The following is a 21356-nucleotide window of genomic DNA, read 5'->3' on the forward strand; positions in this document are numbered from 1 at the left end:
AGTTTATACCTCAATCTGAGGAAAAAACATCTGTACAGACTACAGGTGGTTCAAAACGCGGCTGCGAGACTGTTGACCGGTGCCCCTAAGTTTGTCTCAATTAGGGATGGAATGAGGAAATTACATTGGCTCCCGATTCACAGACGCTCTCAATTTAAGGCCGTATGTACGGTTTTTAAGGCTCTGAAAGGCTCTGGCCCAGAGTTTATGAGAGATCGCTTTAAGCGGTATGTACCAGGGAGGGCACTTCGCTCCGCTGAAAACAACCTGGTTGTGGTTCCCAGAATAAAAAAGGCGAGCTGGGGTGGAAAGATGTTCTCCTTTGGCGCCGCCACCATTTGGAATTGTCTCCCACAACACCTTAGGAGGGAGGATGAACTTTTGCCTTTTAGGAAGGGGCTGAAGACCTGGCTATTTAAGGAATAGTTCCTCGGTCTTCAGGGTAATCAGCATTTCAGCGCCAGGACACCCTCGGGTATTAGTGCGCTTTATAAGCTCCCAAATAAATAAATTTGATCACTAGAGATGAACCTATTTATTTTCGAGAATGTTAACAGTCCTTCAGTGATATACAAACTGGTAAACACCTATTCAAGTAAAAAGTACCTGGAACATGCAGCCCTGGCAAATAAAAGGATTTGACATCCTATTTCCTGCTTATTTATATCACAGAGTATGTATTCTCCCCAAAGATACCATTAAACAGAGAACCTGTCTGCCTCCCTCAGATTCCAGTCTTGCGCCTAAAGTTAATTATACACTTTTTTTAAACTGGAAATGGGAAGGAAATGTATCTCGTAGTAATATGAAGGAAATGGTTAAAAACGATACATTTAACATTATTTGATTCAAATGAGGCAGCCCTCTTGGCGACACATAGCAATGAACGCATGCACAGGTTCTTGTCTGAGGTTAGAGGTACTTTACCAAACAAAACCGCATTCTAGGTATTCCTCACTTACTATATATAGTGTAAGTAAATAGTGTCAGCGATGCCGGTCACAAGCAGAGCTTGGTTCTGGCAAGTAACATAACAGTGGTATTCATCGCCATGACTAGGACCATTAGGTCACTGGTGACTAAGGTCACGCGACAGAAACACCACATAAATACACAGATACCATACATGCCCCACTCTACATGGTCAGATGGCTGCAGTCACCGAGTTCACAGAAGATTATAATTTATGGTGCACACTTGTAAGCGCTGGGGAGGGGGTAAAATTGTGTCCAAGAGAATGTCCTCTAGGCTTGAAATACTCTGTTTCCGACAGCATGGCTGAATATATGTCTTGAGCGAACACTGCTGGTCACATGATGCTGCGCATGGACAAGGTTTAGGCAAACGAGCAGGACGACAGTTCGTTTACCAGAACAATGAACTCATTTTATTTCATCCATTCAAACCTGGAGAAACAGCATCAGGTCAGAAGAGACCACCTCACCCCCACCCCCAACCCCACCAAAAAGTCCTCCAACAACATACTTCTGAAAGTTCCAGTTCATAATAATTGCAGAGGAGCAACCTTCGTCTGTTCCAGCTTCCACCAAGAGTGACTGTGCCATGCTTCACCCGAGATGCCAACCCCACAAGAAGCAGTGACTTCAGTTACAAACGTGAATGGGGGGGATTCGGAATCTGTCTCTAGCTGATACTCAAGCCACGCCAGTCCTCCAGGGCATATGTTTAAAGTGCTCAGCAAAAACAAATCCAAAGAAAATCCATGTAAAGAAAGTTAAGGGAAGCGTGATGCCCTCGCCGGCAGACATGGCTCTCCCTCCCCTCTGGATGTTACTTCTAGAAAGGGGCGTGTCCCTCCTCAGCCATCAGACCACACCTGGTGAGAAAAGCACACACAAGAACATTGCAGGTGAGTTGTTAACATGCAGTGATGGAGTAGGTGCAGCAGGATCTGCCAGATACATAGTAGGCCGAGGTTGGCACTGGGAGGTAGACGAGAAGTCCTTGTTACTTTAAGATGCCCAGAAGTTGTTTCTAGCGTGCTAGCCTTACTTTCGGACACTTAAGGATCAGCATATAGAAACATGGGCTCGAACTCTGGAGGAGCGACCTCTCGTCCCGCCTACCGTGGCACACAGGCCTCCACTATCATCTTGCAGAAGAAACCTAGACTAGCCAAGTCACCTAATTAGTGGGAAAAAGCTTAATAAAATGGCATTTGGAGTCTTCCATCTTCCAAAAAGGGAATATGGAAAAAGAAATTTACTCTGGATGGATCTTGCCATAGGAAAAGCATGTTCTCAGTAGAACGTCAGCGAGAGGGATAAAGGGCAATGCATCATCAACCGACAATCTCACCAAAAGAGGGAGAGAGTCTCACAGCAAACATGAAAAAAGGGGGCCTCAACCCTTGCGAAAGAGATCTCAGCAGCCAGGAAGAGCGCAGAGGATGTAGCTTGATAAGTCTCAGCTCTATGAAGATTCTTACAGAGAACAGAGGAAGGGGATAGAGAGCTCTACGGTGGAGGTGAAAGACACCAGTTGTACAGTACCCAAGACTGACTGTGCCACATCAGTGATTAACTACTACGCTTTTGGGATCACACCAAACTTTCTGCTTGGTTTTCAGCATACTGATCCTCTCTGGGGAGCGGGCAGTCAGAAAGAGGGGAGTGGAGTAGAGATCTATGAGAGGATAATATCTCCTGAAACCTTTCTCTTTTTAGGAAAGAAGGGGCAGAGGAAGCCAGGTTACCTGTAGCACAGGCATTGCGGGTAGTCAGCCAGTATAGGCATGGAAGTCAGGATCTAGAATGAGAGAAAAGCAGAAGGGGGAGATATAGTGGTTGCACAAGTCTGCAGTGAATGAGACAGTAGAGGAGCTGAGAATCTACAGCGTGAAGCACGACTCAAGAGAAACAGGTGTTTAAGCAGCAAAAAAGCAAATGACTTACCTCTGACAGAGCCTCCTATATGGCCAGCTTCAAAGTATCTGCCAGAAGATCCCAAAACACTTCCAAAAGCCTTTGGTGGTTTTAATGTCTGCCTCACACTCCTCCTACACAGTTCAGAATCTGTACTTCTTACATAGTCTTCATAAATCATCGTATAGTGCCATCAGGGTTTCGTAATGCCTACTCATATACTTTACTCCAAGGATTCTTATTATTAACAATACCTCCTATAGTGTTAATTCTCGTTTGGAAGCACGCAAATAAGGAATCCGAACAGGTCTACATTACAGTAAGCTTGCAGCCATAACCATTGTTTAGAATGTAGGCCGGGACTCAAAACATTCCTGTGACTGTGATCATTAGATCTTGTATTTGAATCATCTGTGTCTACCTCAAGATGACATGAATTCCGTAAGGAGACAAAAAGCTATCATTGTGGGAATCTTAGACTTTAAGGCTGCCTGTTCTACCCAGAAGGGAAGCATAGCAGCGCCTGTTAGTCAGCTGCATTGGCTCCTGCCCCTAACCTGTGAGGGACACAACCATCACTACTGCCAATTTGGGAAATAGTAGACAAGATAGCACACCTCTCATCAAACAGCAGTCGCAGTTTTACCACCGCAGATAATCTGCTGCTTTGTGTGACATACACTTTTATAGCCTCAGGTGGCTTCATTAATCATGCTGATCGCAGAAGCAGGTCTGAGAGCAACACATCAACTGCCCTGTAAACAGGACCCAAGAGATGAAAAACATCCTATCTCCAGTATCATCCATTTGTGGACTCTTTGGGTGATAAAGTGTGCATTGACCGAGCGAACCATCTTGCTTCCTAGTAGAATTCGAATCTCTGCAGATATCCTGGTCCTTTTCTTAAGCCGGAACTGTGAATGTTGCAAAGCACCAGGCGATGGATCCCTGTGTCTACTGGGAGTCACCACAGAACTTTGAGGGCAGGTTTTCGGGGACCACTCCTCCACAAACACAGGTGTGTGCTACAAGCCTTGTGCTGGAGCATCATTATCAGGGCTCTAGCTGGCTCCGCCCAGTGGTCAGTTGAGAGGAGTTGGTGAGGCAATGCCCTGCTGCGTTTAGATTTTGCAGATCTGTTGAGCCCAGTACCATAATTTACCGAAGTAGATTTTCAGAATGATTGACCCCCCTCAAGCAGCATGTGTGCCTTCTGCTGTTTCTCCACGACTGAAAGGTTTTGTGCCATGATGTTAAGAAGCTTTTCCACCACATAGCAAACCCCTGTTGCCTTTCTCGAAAGAGGTATGGTCCAGAAAGTCATTACTGCCACTGAGTTGAGTGTGGGATTTCTTTGGACAAACATACCTCCAATAGAATCACTACACTGCTACCCAAGCCTGTTGAGACTCTGCAACAATTTAGGGGTGGGGCTCAAAACAATCAAACCCTGCTGGCCTTTTGATGGTGACTGCATGGGAAAGGCATTGCCAGAATTCCATACATTGAAAAAAGACTCCATGCACATGAAATACTGCACTAAGCAACCTCACACACAGGAAAATGCTGTAGTCTTGATCCGTTTGAAGGATGATTGTCAAAATCATTACTGACTTTTTGGCTTGTTTGCTCGAGTCCGGGAGAGGCACACAATACAAATATGGCAAATATGTACTGGGATCTTCTGGCAGATGACAAGAGATACAAGCAGGCCAATCTATGAAACACTTCATGCTGTGATTAGTACTTTCTGAAGCAGCAAACAAAGCATAACCCAGCCATGCAAGTCAAGCAGCACTCAAGGCCGAGGCGCAACAAATGATAAACACTCAGCCAAGCATCGGCTGTAGCAAACAAGACCAAGCACCCTAGCAACATTCAATGTATGATTCGAAACATGCTTAGAAAGCACAAAAGACTAGTCCATAACCAATGCAGTCAAAAACAACAATCGACCACAAGCAGGCACTAAAGCAACAAACAATATATGACCTTAGTAAAACACTGAAAGTAATGAACACAACTTGCTCACAACAACTAAAACAGACAAAATGTAGGATGAGCGATGCATCTGCAAAAAAGACTAGAGCCTGAAAAAAGATCACAGCCAAAAGTCAGAAGCAGCAGTGAAATACCTCATTATTCCCCTGTCCTAGTTTTCTACAATGCAACCTGCGTCTACGCCCTCTGTTGTGCTCTTGATTCCCTTCTTCATCACCCCTTCCACTGCACTTTAATTCTTCCTTTCTCCAGTCTGGTCTTTGTGGCTCTTGCTACCCCACTTCCTCTTCTCCCCGGTATTCCCTTATGATCAAACATGTTACATTCTCCACATAAAACTGTAGTCATTGCCACCTCTTCATGTTGCCTTTTCCTCTGAACGTCTTATCTTCTAAATGCCATCCTTTTCCACATCTCTATTTGCCTCCCTCTCATTCTTCCACCATCCATCTTCATGACCCTACGTGTGTGTGCACCTGAAGGCACCAATCCCTGTACCGATGCCACTCAGCAGTATATAACCTCTCCTGTCACACTTCTACAAGAAAAGCACCCACAGACTTCAATAGCAGCAAGCAAGCAGATAATATGAACTTGTGTGACTACACTCAAGCCAAGAGGCATCTCAGCAGTAGAGTCCTGAAGCCACATCAAGCAACGGAGGTCAACGTCGAACTCCGTAGACAGCAACAATAAACAGAGCACCGCCTCCTTGGATATAGCTCAAGTATCAAGGGGCTTGCTCACCACCAGTGATGCCCAGCAGGATAGGAAGCAGTGTGGGTGGCAACCTGTGGTATCTCTCTCAGAGTGCCCTACAACCACTGATACATCTAGTCACCTTCTAACACTTCAAAAGCTCATGCTGCAACTCATGCATTACTCCAGAAGCGCGTATTGTACTGCAACCTCATGCACTGCCCAAACACTTGTTAAATTCTTTACCTGCATAATGAACATTTATGAGAATACAGCGGAGCGTGGTACAGGTAACATATCAGAGCTGTGTGTGGCAAGTTATGGAAATTGTTGCTACCTCACATAATAGTGCAACTGTGTGACACATGGTCTAGTGAACCTAATATAACAGTGTACATGGTCTAGTGAACCTCACGTAACAGTGCAGCCGTGCGATACACCGCCTGGTGATTCCCCTGCAACAGGTGCTGCATGCTGTAATACTCCAGTATTATGTGTTAAAGTGCAGAAAATACACACATGCAGCTCTTACAATTATCAGGCACAATGCTGCACTCACTGATAAGACCAGAGAAGTGTATGCTCACAGCACTGTGCCCAGTCAAGCAGTGTGTGCGTTTTACAAGCGAAGGTGATTGCTGAAACTCTGAAGCAGAGATGGCTGCCCTTAGCCCTAGGCCATGCAATGTGTGCTACAGTGACTGGTGTTACTCTAGTCACATGCGTTGAACGGGGCTGTTCCCATTTCACATTCCGATGAAGCTTGACTGAGTGCTACACCGTCTAGTGATGCCACTGCAGACTGCAGTGTGTAGTGCACAAACTGGTGATGTCTAGCGCAATGCACACTAATTCTGCCATTCCAATCTTTGAGGTATGGTCAGGGGATGCCCTCGCTGTGTGAGCTGCAATATCTGATTCCCAGCAGTGTGCAATGGTTTGGTGATACCCAGTAGTGGATCTGCACAATCAAGTGATGCCTGGTATGATGCAGATGATTGACAGCAGTGTGTGGTTATGTTTTTGTGTAATCCTATCCCTGCGCGTTGCATGACAGAGTGAAGCCCATGCTGTGCATGTTGCAGTTTAGGGATGCACCAGAGTGTGTGGTGCTTGTTTTAGTGATGTCCACACACTGTGCATTGCATGACCTAGTGAAGCCCATACTGTGTGCGTTGCAGTTTAGGGATTCACCAGTAACGTGCACTGTGCAGTCGGGTGATCTCCCACCAATGCGTGCTACAATCTGAGTCTGATGCTTAATGCAAGAGCACCCGAGACACCTCTGCATTTCCTGCTCATGTCAGACCCCATGCCAAGGTCCCTGCCAAGGTCCCCGAGTGAAGATAATACAAGCAAGTCTAGCGGCTGGGGATTGCCTCTTCACGCTCTAAGCAAATCATTAACAGATTATACACCTGGATTTTGCCTCTTTCTTTTTGGCTTCAGGACTTTTCGGGCCACTTTCTGTTGTGGTTGTTGCAGCCTCACCTCTCAGCTTCCCCCCACTCATCTTTTCCATTTCTGCCTCTTGGCCCTTTGCTGTTGCTCCCTCTTCAATTTCTGGAGTTTTGGTTTTTCTCTGAGCTCCACTGATGTCTGCTTCTACCTGAGTTTTCTCTTTCACCCCCAATGATTCTCCTTTTGTCTGCACTGGTTTAGCCTCAGCTCTACCTCCTTGATTGCCCATACTCTTTAGTGCACCACTGGCTGCCGACCTCACATCTCCCTCTCTTCTCCCCTGGTTGACTTTGCCAGGTCTTCGCTCCTTCCCTTCTCTTTTGGGATCAGCTTTGTGCACACCTGCTCGGTGTTGGCTAGCCTCGATTTCAGACAGACTGTAGGCCAGGGCCAGCTGCAGATCTTCATCGTCCTCATCTTCATCCTCGCTGTCCATGTTAAAGGATGCTGGTACAGCGCTGCGGGAATGCTGTGTGCTGGGCTGAACGGATGGCGGCGGCTTGGTATGGGTATGGTCAGCAGCTTCTGCATGGTGGTCCCGGAGACTCATCTCAATGGCCAAAGCCAACTCGTCCTCAACACCTAAAAGAAATGACAGCAATCAAAGTGGAGCCAAACTCGGAAAGAGCAACTCATCCTTAACACCTCTGCAAGAAAAAAACACACTAATCAACTTCGGATACCATGCTCATCACATACAGAAAATGACAGATGATAAGCAGTAGTAAAAGTCTGAGAAGACAACATTAATACGGAGCTAACCTCAACAAAACACAATTCAAAGTCACCAGCTATGAGGATTCACAACACTAAACCTTCATCCCTATCAAATGCTCTACTCAGCTGTCGAAAGATGCGACCCCCAGTACCTGGTTCACTATGTGGAGTAAGGAAGGTTGCTTTAAATGACCTCTCAAGAGCCTAGAGATGGGTTGATGTGCAAGTGAAAACTGGATTTGTAATGATCCTATAACAGGAAGTAAACCATGAATGAAAGGGCAGCTGCTGTATCAGTATTAAAAGGATACTTTTATCGTATGTAGGTGTTTTAAATGTACCCTTACATGCCACTCCTATATGCCAGATAAACTCCGAAGAGCATTACTTCAACTCCACCTGTGAGAGTCTTTATGAATAAGCAGCACTCCCATGTACAAGAGCATGGATGTATGAGGCGGTACAGCACTCCCATTTACAAGAACATGGATGTATGAAGGAGCACAGCACTCCCATGTACACGAGCATGGATGCATGAGGGGGCACAGCCACCCATGTACAAGAGCATGAATGTAAGAAGGGGCACGGCACTCCCATGTACATGAGCATGGATGTATGAGGAGGTACAGCAATCCTATGTGCAAGAGCATGGATGTATGTGAGGGCACAGCACTCCAATGTACATGAGCATGGATCAATGAGGGGGCATAGGACTCCCGAAGAGCATTCCCGTACAATGGAATTGTAAAGGGCAGCGCACTCCTGCAGACACGATGCACTCCGAGGCACTGCCTCAGTCCTGGCTGTGAACGCAGGGATATAGTAAGGGAGTAAAGCACCATGAAGGGGCAATATTCCTATATTAAACATACATTCTGACAAGCAAGAATCATCAACCGCCTCCTTTCCTAGTTTGGTCCACCATACCAAAAACCTCCAAACAGACTCAGAATAACAGAACACACCACTCTGAACTCTTACCCTAGCAGTCTCAGGGAACTGAGAGCTTGCTAGGAATACTAGACCCCTTGAACCACATTTGTAACACCAGATTCAGGTCCTATGTGTTTGTTCACATAGGAAAGCAAAGGAAGCCCTTGTAGACCCCAACCATCTGCCGTCAAGACTGAAGAGGTGACAGCCACAAGCGCAGTAGCCATGTGCCGTCCTGCTACTCATTAAATTATGTGAACAAACCCAGTAAGTTTTCTTGCTCAGTTGACCCTTGTCTCGAGCCTCCTTGCAAGAGTTCTACAGAACTTTTGTGCTGCTCACCATCACAGTTACATTCACTGCTGGCCTCTAGTGGTCCATCTAAAGTGGAACTCCCTTCAACAGGACGACTACCATCGACATGCCCCGGTCAAGACATTATTAATGACTGGAGAGCGCAGGACTGTAGTCGTTGGGCACTGACCGTTTTACCTACAGGCGGGGACACAGCCTACACCTCACCTAGATGAAATATGTGCTGTTTGCCACGACTGGGTCCTCTCACTCTTTCAGAGTGTGAGAGAGATGTGTGAGGAGTGCTTGGATCAGTAGGGAGGGAAGAACTAAAGCCTTTTGTGCGCATAGGAAACTCCAAGATTGCGCAGTGCTCCATAGTGGTGGGAGTCAGGAGGTGTGCTGGCTCTTAGGTCTTGCTTGCCCTTCTGCGCTGCTCTCTGGTCAAGGGTTGTGTTCTTGATTTGAAATCATTTACACATCAATAGAGAGATTTCTGTGTCCTCATTCCTTGAACCGAGTCAGATCCATCGCTCAGCGTTTGGTCTGAGTGAAGAACATAAAGCTCTGGCTAACAGCGTTTGCACTTAAAACACATGTTCAGAAAGGTGATGGCCTGCTGATCCATCCTCCATATTGTGGTCAGTTCTAGCAAGGGGAGGCGAGCCAGCATAAACATCTGAGTGGCTGAAGGGATCCATATACAAATCTACTGGGCATCCAGGGTAGCCCCCATCACGAAGGACCCCACGGTTAACCTCCTTGGAATTCCAGTTTCCATGGAGATGAACAATGCCAACAGTAAGATGCACTTGGTACTGATCGGATACAACCCCAAACGTTTAAGGGGAACTCTAAATTTTACAGGCCATTTTTTGTTTCGCCAACACAACTGCTTCTCCCCCCCAAAAAAAGTTGCCGGTGAGCCAGGCGAGCCATCCATCTTATGCCCCAGCAAAGAGGAAGGGACAGATGCAGAACATTTGGTCCTTTTTCACAAATGAGCAGGAAGAATGCTTTAAGACAGAGTAAAATGATTTGTTGTGGCTGAGACCCGACGTAGGAGCTGCTCCGCCTGATGTGCCAAGAACCTTTATCATTTAAGGCTCTAACTACAGGCCTAGCTGCTCTAGATGCAACCAGATGTTTTGGCCTCCAAAGTGTTACCAAGATTGAAGAAATGTTTCCATGGCCCTGCCTGACTGAAAATTACCAACCTCCAGAATACAGCACTCAAACTTCACTTGTCACCCTGAAAGACGACTGAAGGCTGTTTTGTGACCATGCCATATGAGGGCAGAAGAGGCGCTAAGAAGCTTCCAGTGTGGACCACTGTTGAATTGTGCACCTCTCATACACCCTTCCCTGTGGCTGGCCATGCTGTTGCTTTTTGAAGTACCCTGCTGCTGTTTCCCACTGTGCTCACCAGTGCACTACCTGACTGTAGAGACTTCATTGCCAGCCTACATCTTCGCCCCCACCTACTGTGACCCTCTGAGAGCCCTGTTCATTGTCATTGCAAACATTGAGGGTTCTGGGACATCAGAACTCCCAGACTTCCACCTGCAGTCTTTGCTGAATGGGGCCACATCCCAGCCAAGTGGCTTCCCTACTAGGAGCCTTATAAATCTCCACTGTCTCAATGCCAGATTACACAAGACGTCTGCAGGAGTGCACAGAGAACCAGTGGACTCAAAATGTGACTGATGCAGTTAGAGACACCTTTGCGGTTATGTCCATGGTGAGTAAAAGCAAAAGAAATGATCAAGATTACACAAAGAGCATAAGCAGGCTCCCAAGCATGCAACAGGGGTGTGGCGCACACCTGAAAGATCCACGGATTGAAGGGAAATGGAACTCAGAGCGGTCCATCTGGCTCTGAATCATTCAAACCAGCACTGAAGCGCAATGACACAATGAATCAGGCGAACAAGACTACGATGGTGGATGACCCACACAAGAAAAGAGGAATGAGGTCTCGGGCACTCCTGCGGGAAGATCAAACCCAACGGCACCGCCACATGGAGCGTGACTTGCGTTACAGTCGTTCTCCTGACATGTGTACAAAATCTAGAGGCCTGTGCCTGTGCTAATCTTAAGGTTACCTCAGATCATTGCCAGCAATGTCCTCCATCAAATCTTCAAATATTAGGAAAAACGTCATCTTGATCCATGTACCATTTTCAAAAGCTTGAATTACGCATCCCCATCGTGCAAAGCCGGATCGGAGTGTGATATGCTGCTGCTTGATGGGTCGGGGAGTCTTCTCAGCGCTTTTATTCCATGTTACTTCTTAATTTGGGAGATCATAAACCTGAAGAAAGTCAGAGCAAGAATCAACCTAGAAGCTCCAGCGTGGCGATTCCAAGGTTGCGTCGTAGACCTGCTTCATGTGTCAGGGCAGCCACAAAGGAGCCGGATGTGCACATGGGAACGTCTGGCCAGGGCACAGGCAGAATACTCCACCTCACGTCACTGAAGTAGGCAGGTAGGCTCCTGAATGCCTCCCTTGTGTGACACCTGAATTTACTAAAAAGCCATCCTCTGCAGGAAGCTACAAGGCTCTCCACCAGGTTTTCTCATTCATTCAAATCTGCATCATGAAAACATTGACTCAGTGATGTGCCAGAAGGAGTTTTAAACAGTCTCTTGCGTTTAGCAAGACACTCTTCATAGAAGTTTGCATAAAGGGTCACAGCTTGAGCTAATCACAGCTTATAAAAAGAATCCATCACAAACCTCACTTGTCACTGCAACAGCATTTATACACTTTTGAGAGGCCTTAACGGTTCATCTTAAGGCCTGGACTTGCCTAGCAACTTCGTACATAACTCTAATTTGAATCCATGCACAATGCTTCCTTACAAAACCAGTGACAGGGGGCCGCTTTCGTAGAAGCAATTAGTTCTGGACACAGTTGGCAAGATTTAGGGTCTGTGCTCCAACAAACAAAATATTATAAGAGTGCTTAGGAGTAAACTTGTGTTAAAATCTCATCCAACATTTATTTCATAGGGCTTAAACTGCTTCCTTCAAAACCAACATTAGAAAAAGCGAATTGCTTATTAGATGCTAAAAAGCACTGAGATTGAATATGCTACTTACCAGTATGCATCTGTTCTTGGCATGTAGGGCTGCTGACATTCATATCTGTGCATAGATCGCCGCCTAGTGTTAGGTCCGGATGATTGCACATTGTTGTCCTGGAAGAGTCTTCGAAGTATCACGAGATAGGTGACTCCTCCCCTGGACCACAGTGCGCATGGGCATCCTCTCCATCCTTAGATTGTTTTTCGCCATTGTGGCAGTGATGGAGTAGATACAGTAAGTGATGACCATGCTATACAGTAATTCGGAGTGCTGCAGCCGCTACAGGCGCCGGGGAGGAGGGTGGGCGATATGAAAGTCAGCAGCCCTACATGCCAAGAACAGATGCATACTGGTAAGTAGCATATTCAGTTCGAGGCATGTGGGCTGCTGAATTCATATCTGTGCATAGAATATATAGCAGTACCTCCATTAGCGGCGGCTACCCGTGCCAGCTGCAGCAGTCTGAAAAAGAGTTTTGAGAACAGCCTGTCCTACAGCTGCCTGCTGTTTTGAGTGTACATCTACACAGTAGTGTTTGGTAAATGTATGTATAGTGGACCATGTGGCTGCTCTACATATTTCCTGTAAAGGAATGTTTCCTAGGAAAGCCATGGACGCCCCTAACTTTCGTGTTGAGTGGGCTCGTGGGGGAATCGTTAATGTGCGTTTAGCTTTCTGATAGCAAATTTGAATACATTTAACGATCCATCTGGCTATCCCTGCTTTGGAAATGGCGTTGCCCTTGTGTTGTGGAGAAAAGGCAACGAAAAGTTGTTTTGTTTTCCTAAAGTCCTTAGTTCTGTCTATATAGTACATGAGGGCCCTCTTTACATCTAGTGTATGGAGCATTCTCTCTGCGACATTTTGTGGATTTTGAAAGAAAACAGGCAGTTTAATAGTTTGATTCATGTGGAACTGCGATATCACTTTGGGCATGAATTTGGGGTTGGTACGTAGTACAACCCTGTTTGCGTGAACCTGTATGAATGGCTCTTGAATGGTTAGTGCCTGGAGTTCAGTAACTCTTCTTAACGAAGTGATTGCCACTAGGAAAGCTACTTTCCAGGTGAGGAATTGAATCTCACATGAATGGAGAGGTTCAAAGGGTGGACCCATTAATCTGGTGGGGACCAGATTGAGGTTCCACACTGGTGCTGGTGGGTGTCTTGGGGGGATTACTCGTTTGAGTCCCTCCAAGAAGGCTTTGATCGCAGGCACTCTGAATAAAGAGAGGTGCTGCCTGTTTTGAAGATAGGCTGCTATCGCGGTTAAATGGATACGTATTGAGTTGTATGCCAGATTGCATCGGTATAGGTGTAGGAGGTAACAGATGATGTTTTGAATAGATGCGTCCAGCGGGTTAATGTCATTGTTGTTGCAGTAAATGACAAACCTCTTCCATTTAGCCGCATAGCAAGCTCTGGTAGTGGGTCTTCTGGCCTCCTTGATGATCTCCATACAGTCAGGTGGCAGGTTTAGGTAGCCAAACTCTAAGACCTCAGGAGCCAGATTGCCAGGTTCAGCTGTTGCGGATCTGGGTGCTGAATTTCGCCATGGTTATGCGTCAAAAGTGCGGGTTTGATCCGCAGCCTTTGATGCGGCACCACGGAAAGTTCTAGAAAGGTGGTGTACCATGGTTGGCACGCCCATGTGGGAGCAACTAGGATGAGTGTCAGTGAGTGTTGTCGCAGTTTGCGTGCCACCAGCGGTATTAATGGCGCTGGGGGAAAAGCGTACGCAAATCTGCCGGGCCAGTTCATCCATATCGCATTGCCCTGTGACTGTGGATGTGGGAACCTGGCGGCAAAGTTTTGGCATTTTGCGTTTTCGTTTGTGGCGAATAGGTCTATCTCTGGATGACCCCACTGCTGGAAGTACGGTTGGAGAACTGACGGATGTAGCTCCCACTCGTGCATCTGGTGGCTGTGTCTGCTAAGCAGATCCGCCATCTGGTTGTCCTTGCTGGGGAGGTGTTCCGCAATGAGGAATATGTTCCTCTGAATGGCCCACTTCCACATGCTCTGAGCCAGATGAGACAACTGTGGAGAGTGTGTTCCTCCCTGCTTCTGTATGTAGTACATGGCAGTCATGTTGTCCGTCCGGATCAACACGACCTTGTTGCATAAGTGTACTTTGAATGCCTTCATGGCTAGGAAGATTGCCATCAGTTCCAGAACGTTGATGTGCATCTTCTTTTGTTGCGTCGACCATAGTCCCTGCACTGTGTAAGTGAGTACATGAGCTCCCCAACCCTGGAGAGAGGCGTCCGCTGTCAGTGTTATTTGTGGAACAGGCTCTTGGAACGGTCGGCCCTTGCAAAGGTTTTGTGGATTCCACCAATGCAGAGAGTTGTATGCCCGACCGCTCACCAACACTAGGTCTTTTAATTGGCCGTGAGCTTGATTCCATTGACGTGCCAAGCACTCCTGAAGCGGGCGCATATGTAGTCTCACGTGCGGGACTATGAAAATGCAGGAGTCCATCATGCCTATCAACTGCATGAACACTCGCGCAGGAAGGGAGTGTTGAGGTTTGAACTTTGAGATCAGCAGTTGCATGCTGTTGATCCTCACTAAATTTGGCTGAGCTGTGGCTGCCAGAGTGTTTATGGTCACGCCCAGGTACTGTTGTACGTGTGCGGGTTGGAGATGTGATTTGGGGTAATTTAGTGAGAATCCCAGACTGTGAAGAAGGTGAATGGTGAGGGACATGTGGCTGGCACATTGCTGGGCTGACTTTGCCTGAACAAGCCAGTCGTCCAGGTAAGGGAAGACGTGAATGTGTTGCCTCCGTAGATGTGCAGCCACTGTTGCTAGGCACTTGGTAAAGACCCTGGGTGCTGTTGTTACTCCGAAGGGGAGAACTTTGAATTGATAGTGGTGTCCCTGAATAGTGAACCTGAGAAATTTCCTCTGTGATGGGTGTATGGGTATGTGGAAATACGCATCTTTTAGGTTTAGTGTGGCTAGGAAGTCTCCTTGACTGAGTAGCGGGAGAACCTGCTGTAGGGTGAGCATGTGGAAATGCTCTGAGAGAATGTATTGGTTGAGGGGTCTCAGGTCTAGTATAGGTCTGAGCGAACCGTCCTTTTTTGGGATTAAGAAGTACAGAGAGTACACCCCTGTCCCCTGCTGGTTGACGGGCACGACCTCTATTGCACCTTTTTGCAGCATGCTTAGCACTTCCTGCTGCAATAATGCCAAGTGCTCTACGGACATAGGACGGTGCTTTGGCGGTATGTTGGGTGGAGTGGACATTAATTCGAGACAGTAACCGTGCTGGATAATGTCTCTGACCCACCTGTCTGTGGTGATGGTTTTCCACGCTGACAGGAACCGTTGGAGTCTCCCCCCGACAGGTGTTATGTGGTCAGGGGGCAGGGAGAGGGCGTCACTGTTTGTTTTTGGGGGAGGACCTGGTGTTGCCGCAACCACGTCCTCTGCCCTTGTGTGCTAGAGCCACAATAGCCACCTCTGTTGGTTTTATCATAGGTACTTTGTGTGCCCCCTTTAGTGTACTGCTGCTGTGACCCCTGACCTCTAGCTGCTCCTCTATTCCCGGGGCGACGAAAGGAGCCACTACGAAACTGCTGCGTCTGCAGAGCCCCCATTGATTTTGCAGTGTCAGTGTCTTTTTTAATTTTCCTCGAGGGTAGTGTAAACTTCAGGGCCAAATAAATAGTCTGGGTTGACCGGTTGATTTAAGATATTGTTCTGGATATCCGGCTTGAAGCCTGAGATTCTCAACCATGCATGCCTTATCAACATGACGCCTTTGTTGATTGCCCTTGCTGCTGTGTTGGCTGCATCCAGTGAGCACTTGATGGATGCATTGGTAAGGAGTTGTCCCTCTCTGATGAGGAGCTCAGCTGCCTCTTTATATTCATCTGGCAAATGTTGGAGTAGTGCCTCTAGTGTGTCGTAGTGGGACCTATCATAACGGGCCAGGAGTGCCTGTGTGTTGGCAATGCGCCAGATGTTTGCTGCTTGCGCTGCAATCCGTTTGCCTGATGTCTCCAGCACTTTGGACTCCTTGTCTGGGGGAGGAGCATCACCTGTTGTTTGTGAGTGGGCTCTTTTGCGAGCATTAGCAACCACCATGGAGTCCAAAGGTAACTGACCCCTAATGTACATAGGGTCTCCGGGTGCAGGCTTGTATTTTTTTTCAATCCTGGGGTTTAGCACCCGTGCCCTGGTTGTTTCCTTAAAAATATCTTTTGCAGGTTTGAGAACTCCTTTTAACATGGGCAGAGTCTTGACAGTTCTTTCGGATGAGGCGAAAGTGTCCACCAAGAAGTCTTCTTCGACAGTGTCAGAATGGAGTTCTACTCCATGATTGGCAGCAGCCCGTTCTATGAGGGCAATAAAGGCAGCAGTGTCCTCTGTGGGAGATGTCTTTATGTTATAAAGCTGCGTGCCATGGGTATCTGGTGCGGTACCCTGGGCTGTGGGGTCATTCCATGCCTGATCTGGGTCTTGCAGGTGGTCATCCGGATCGATATCCCCAGGGTAGGTGGTATCATCCCCTACATAGTCCTCTACTGCGTCTGCCTCTAAAGGCGTAGTAGAAAAGGACGGTGGATCCTGATGGAAGGGTTGAAAGTGTTCATGAAGCACTGGCTCTGACCCTGCTGGCAATTTGTGTTTGAGAGGAATTTTGTAGCAGTCCAATCCCCTCTCTGGCGTGATTTTCCGCTTGCGGAGCATCAACCTACCAGTGTTGGCGTCGATAAATTGTGGCTGTGAAGGCTCGAAATCTGTTAGTCCTGTGGATGGGGACTGTGTCTGGCGGACACGTGTCCGAATCTCGAACAGTTTCGGCGCCGTGGGTGGCGGCAACCCAAACGTGATGTTGGTCGTCGCCGAGGGTGCTTTTGAAGCCTTGTGCGTGTCGGGACCCGACGTAGAGTGGAGGGCTGCCCGTTCTCTGATGATTTGCAACGATGCCGAGACCTGTTGCACGGTAAACGCAGATGGCTCTTTGGAGCCGGTCGGCACCTTTCTAGGTAGGCGTCGAAGCGGCACCCAACTTCTTTGCAGTCATGGGGTCATCGATCCAAAGGGAGGTATCGACGCTCGTTGGAATCGATGACTTGGCAGGCGCCGCCGGTTTAGACTTCGATGCAGTCGGGGTGGCCACCTTGACTTTGGTGGTTGGGGCCGATGTCTTCGGTGCCAGAGGCCGAGGCGCCTTGTGGGGACCGAGGGCCTTTTTCTTTGGCTCGGCATCCGTATCCGCTGCGGTGAGCTCGGCACCGAAATCCCTTTTTGCGCGGTCGGAGCCGATGACCTTTGCCGGCGTCGAAGGAGTGGAGGGCTTTGAGGCCATCGAGCCGATCACAACCAGTTTCACTTTCGGTTTCGATGGAACTGGTGCGATGGATGGTTTCGGTTTCGCTGAAGGGAATCCAGTCGCCTTCGATAACAATGGCTCTTGCGAAATGTTCGAGGCCGGGCCTGAAGGCGGGGCCGAAGAACCGTGAGATTGATCTTGGGTAAGGCCCAAAGGCGATCCCTCGACCTGAGCCTTATGACGACGTATATTTTCGGCCTCCGTATCGACGGGTTGGCCTAGCTCCTCGCTGGAGCTATCTTCCTCGGCCCCAAAGGCCTCATCGTAGTCTCCTACCTCTTCGACGACGACTTCTCTCTGAAAGATCACCTCATCGTCGTCCTCCGATCGGGAGTCGTGTTCGGAAGCGGGGCTGGAGTCTACGTCCTCCACGCTCTCGGCGTCCTCGTCTTCGGTGCTAAAGATGTTGGCCGGGGCAGGCGCCGATTGTTGCGCCTCCAATCGCGCTGCCCGTCGATTCCGGAGAGTCTTCTTTGAGCGGAATCGGGCGCAGGCCATACATTTCGACTCATCGTTATCCGGTGAGAGACATTTGTTGCATACCGGGTGGACGTCGATGTGTGGGTATTTCGCGTGGCATAAAGGACACCTTTTGAATGGAGTCCTCGATTCCATCGTCGATTGAAGTTCGATGTTCGGACCAAGCGGATCCGAAAAGCTGGAAGAAGGTGCTAAAGCACTAAAGAAACTAGTCGATACCGAACGGGAACAGTACCGACGATAACTAAAGGCCTTTTGGCCTTCAAATTTTCCTAACTTGAGCTAAGATAAGCACATCCGAACCCAATGGCGGAAAAAAACAATCTAATGATGGAGAGGATGCCCATGCGCACTGTGGTCCAGGGGAGGAGTCACCTATCTCGTGATACTTCGAAGACTCTTCCAGGACAACAATGTGCAATCATCCGGACCCAACACTAGGCGGCGATCTATGCACAGATATTAATTCAGCAGCCCACATGCCTCGAACACTATCTCGCCAAAAAACACTGGGAACTGCAAACAGCTCTTTCCCCCCCAATTAAAGTTTAACAGTACAGAAATGGCGACGTGGAAGTAGTTCGCAGTTTGCTGGATAATTTGTTCTACCAGGGAGATGGGAATCCTTTTTGCCGGTGGACTGCACGGGGACTTCAAATACCAGTGTCCTTTGGGCAGAAGAGGGAAGGAGGAGACCCATCCCCAACCATCACACTACTTACGGCACCAACCACTCCCAAAGTGAAGTCCAGGCCAGGGGCAGACCTGCCCTCCCATGGGCGAAAGATGATGGCCAGGTCACGGCTCTAATTTGGCATTTTCGCATCTCTCCTTTAGCCATAAGGAAAGGGAAGGCTACGGTACCTCTCTCTGTGCTAGTTACTGGTATGAAACAGAGACACTCCTCATCGTTGGATCATTTTCTTGCTGTTGGGGATATTAATGATGATATTTCTAAAGTGGAACAGTGGTTAAGTGCAATCACCAATGAATATTTGCTGAAGGAGGATCTAGTGGTTGAGGTTCTTGTCGATCACCTGAATCATCCTTGTTCTGATTCACGCGCTACCCCAGCACCTAGGAATGAATCACTTCGATGTGCAGCTGGGAAAGTGGGGGGTGGACACCAATCTTTCAACCAATCAAGCACAATCATCAAACCTTGATGAGTTTATGGGAGCCACAACTTTGGGCAAAGTGGAGTTTTTTTTAGTACCAGCACTAAATATTATTAGAAGTTAGCTTTTGTTTATTGATTCTCCTTATTTCAAAGATCGGTAACTGCTCTGTCTTTCTGGATGCCTTGATCATGACAGACTCTTGTTCCATCTGAACCTATTAAATCATATCACAAAAACTTTAATTTAAGCTCCAATGTGAGATAACAGAGCCCACCATTCGTCGCAAGACAACAGTCAATCATTGCTCTCAGGTCACAACAGGAGAATCTGATTTACCTGTCATTAATCTTCCCCAACAGGCAGCCTGGTCATGCCATGGTCTTTAAAGGAAAAGTTACTTACCTTCTGTAACGACCTTATCTGGTAGAGACATGTTCTAGGCACCGATTCCTTACCTTTGGACTTCCAGGCGTCAGTATAGATCGGGAAGATTTTTTGTAGCAGTACTCCTGCGCTCCAGTAGGTGGCGATGGTCGACTCCACGTGACATCAGAGTTGTGTTCGCTGTAGTCGGGACGTCCGCGTCGTCAATATAACCACCACTCAGGTGCACTGACGTTAGTACTTTTCACGAATTTCCATGGCAGAAGTGCGGAGCCATGAAGTGACTGACCATGGTGTGTTAAAAATGAACAGCTAGGGCCCTAAAGGGGAGCAGCCCTGAGACTAAAAACAAAATCATCCACCCAGAACTCGTAAGTGCAATCAAGGTAGAACGATAACTCTCTTTTTGGGTCCAGACGCTTCTCTTCTTTGGAAGGGTGTGGAGGTGCATAGAAAGTAGGTAGAGTCTCCTTCAATAAGGCTAATCTCTTTTCATTTGGGAACGCTTTCCCTAACACTGTATCTATTTCTGCGCCTAAGAACACTGTTATGAATTCTAGCTCTGGTGATGATTTTTCCACATATATATGGAGAAACCCAGTTGGACTAGTGTCGCTATCGCCTGTTGTATATGCTGTTTGCAGAGACTGTATGAGCTTGCTCTTACTAACCAGTCGTCTAGGTACGGGTAAACATGAATCCCCTGCCTTCTGCGATGTGCTGCTACTGCTGCCAGGCACTTTGTGAACACTCTTGGTGCAGATTTTAGCCCGAATGCCAGCACTTTGAATTGGTGGTGTCTTTTGTTGACCATAAATCTTAACAGCCTCTTGTGTCTTCTGTTCATAGGGATGTGCAAGTATGCATCCATCAAGTCTATGGTTGCCATGTAATCTCCTTCTTGCAATTGAGGTATCACTTCTTGCAGCATAGTCATTTTGAATCTTTGTGTTTTTATAAATTAGTTTAGACACCTTAGGTCTAATATTGGTTGTAAAGTTCCATCTACCTTTGGAATCAGGAAGGATGTAGAATATACTCCGTTGTTCTTTTTCCTTGTGTGGTACGAGCTTTATTGCATGTTTTCCTTGACGTTCCTGCACCTCTTTGAGTAGCTGAGATAATTCTTTTTTTTAAATGTATCTTTTGTTTTTGTCTCCTGTCTGGAGGTTGTTTTGTAAGCTCTATGCAGTAACCGTACTGTATTATGTTTAAGATCCATTTGTCTGATGTTATGTCCTTCCATCTTTAAAGGAAAACCTTCAGCCTGCCTCCTTCTAGTGTAGTATGCTGGAGGGATTGTAAACTTAAAGGGTGTTGTTTCAGTATAGGTTGATTTTCTGTGTGTACACTCACTGTTGTTCTTTGGGAGTCTGAAAGCTTTTGAATGCAGTCACTCAGTAGTGGTCTGTTGTCCGCCTCTTTGTGGCTGTCCTCTACCATGTGGACGCCCTCAAAAGGATTGCCTTCCATGTTGATATTGTAAGTTCTGCTGCTGTCCCTGGCTAGCTCCTTGGTATGTTTGTTGGTAAGTTTGATGTGATGTAGTAGGTTGCTGTGTACCTCTACCTGCTGGTCTCCTTGAAGGGGTGCCTCTACGCATGCCTCTGAATTGTAGAGCGCCCATGGACCTAGCTGTCTCGTTGTCCTTTTTCAATTAAATGAGTTTGTGGTCAACCACACTTCCAAACAGTTGTTTGCCATTGAACAGTGAGTTAATGATATTACTTTGCACTTCTGGTTTGAAGCCTGATATTATCAACCATGCATGTCTCCTTTCTGTGATGCCAATCATCATTTGTCTGCTTGATGTCTCTGCAGCATCTAGGGCTGATTTCAAACATGTATTAGCAATGTTTTTTCCCTCTTCCGCCAAGTGGCTAGCATTCTATGGAATTGCTCAGGTAGGTTCTTTAACAGTTCTCCTACCTCCTCCCAA

At 47.4% G+C, this 21356-nt stretch overlaps 1 protein-coding gene across 6 annotated transcripts in view; it reads right to left on the reverse strand.

Moving 5' to 3' along the window:
- Nucleotides 1-1364: 1364 nt before the first annotated feature.
- The window catches only part of DNAJB2 (DnaJ heat shock protein family (Hsp40) member B2), a 258095-nt gene continuing 238103 nt past the window's right edge, over nt 1365-21356 (reverse strand). For 4 of the 6 annotated variants that reach the window (XM_085650119.1, XM_085650120.1, XM_085650123.1 and 1 more), the window contains exons 9-11: nt 7389-7628; nt 2717-2769; nt 1365-1837 (exon numbers count right to left, since the gene is read on the reverse strand). In XM_085650119.1, coding sequence (XP_085506245.1) covers nt 2741-2769; nt 7389-7628 — 269 coding nt within the window. In that variant the 3' untranslated portion in view covers nt 1365-1837; nt 2717-2740. The remainder of the gene's footprint in view (nt 1838-2716; nt 2770-7388; nt 7629-21356) is intronic. The other 2 variants (XM_085650122.1, XM_085650121.1) reach the window with 1 other exon arrangement.

Source organism: Triturus cristatus, chromosome 3_2 (assembly GCF_964204655.1).
Source record: "Triturus cristatus chromosome 3_2, aTriCri1.1, whole genome shotgun sequence".
NCBI classification, from domain to species: domain Eukaryota; kingdom Metazoa; phylum Chordata; class Amphibia; order Caudata; family Salamandridae; genus Triturus; species Triturus cristatus.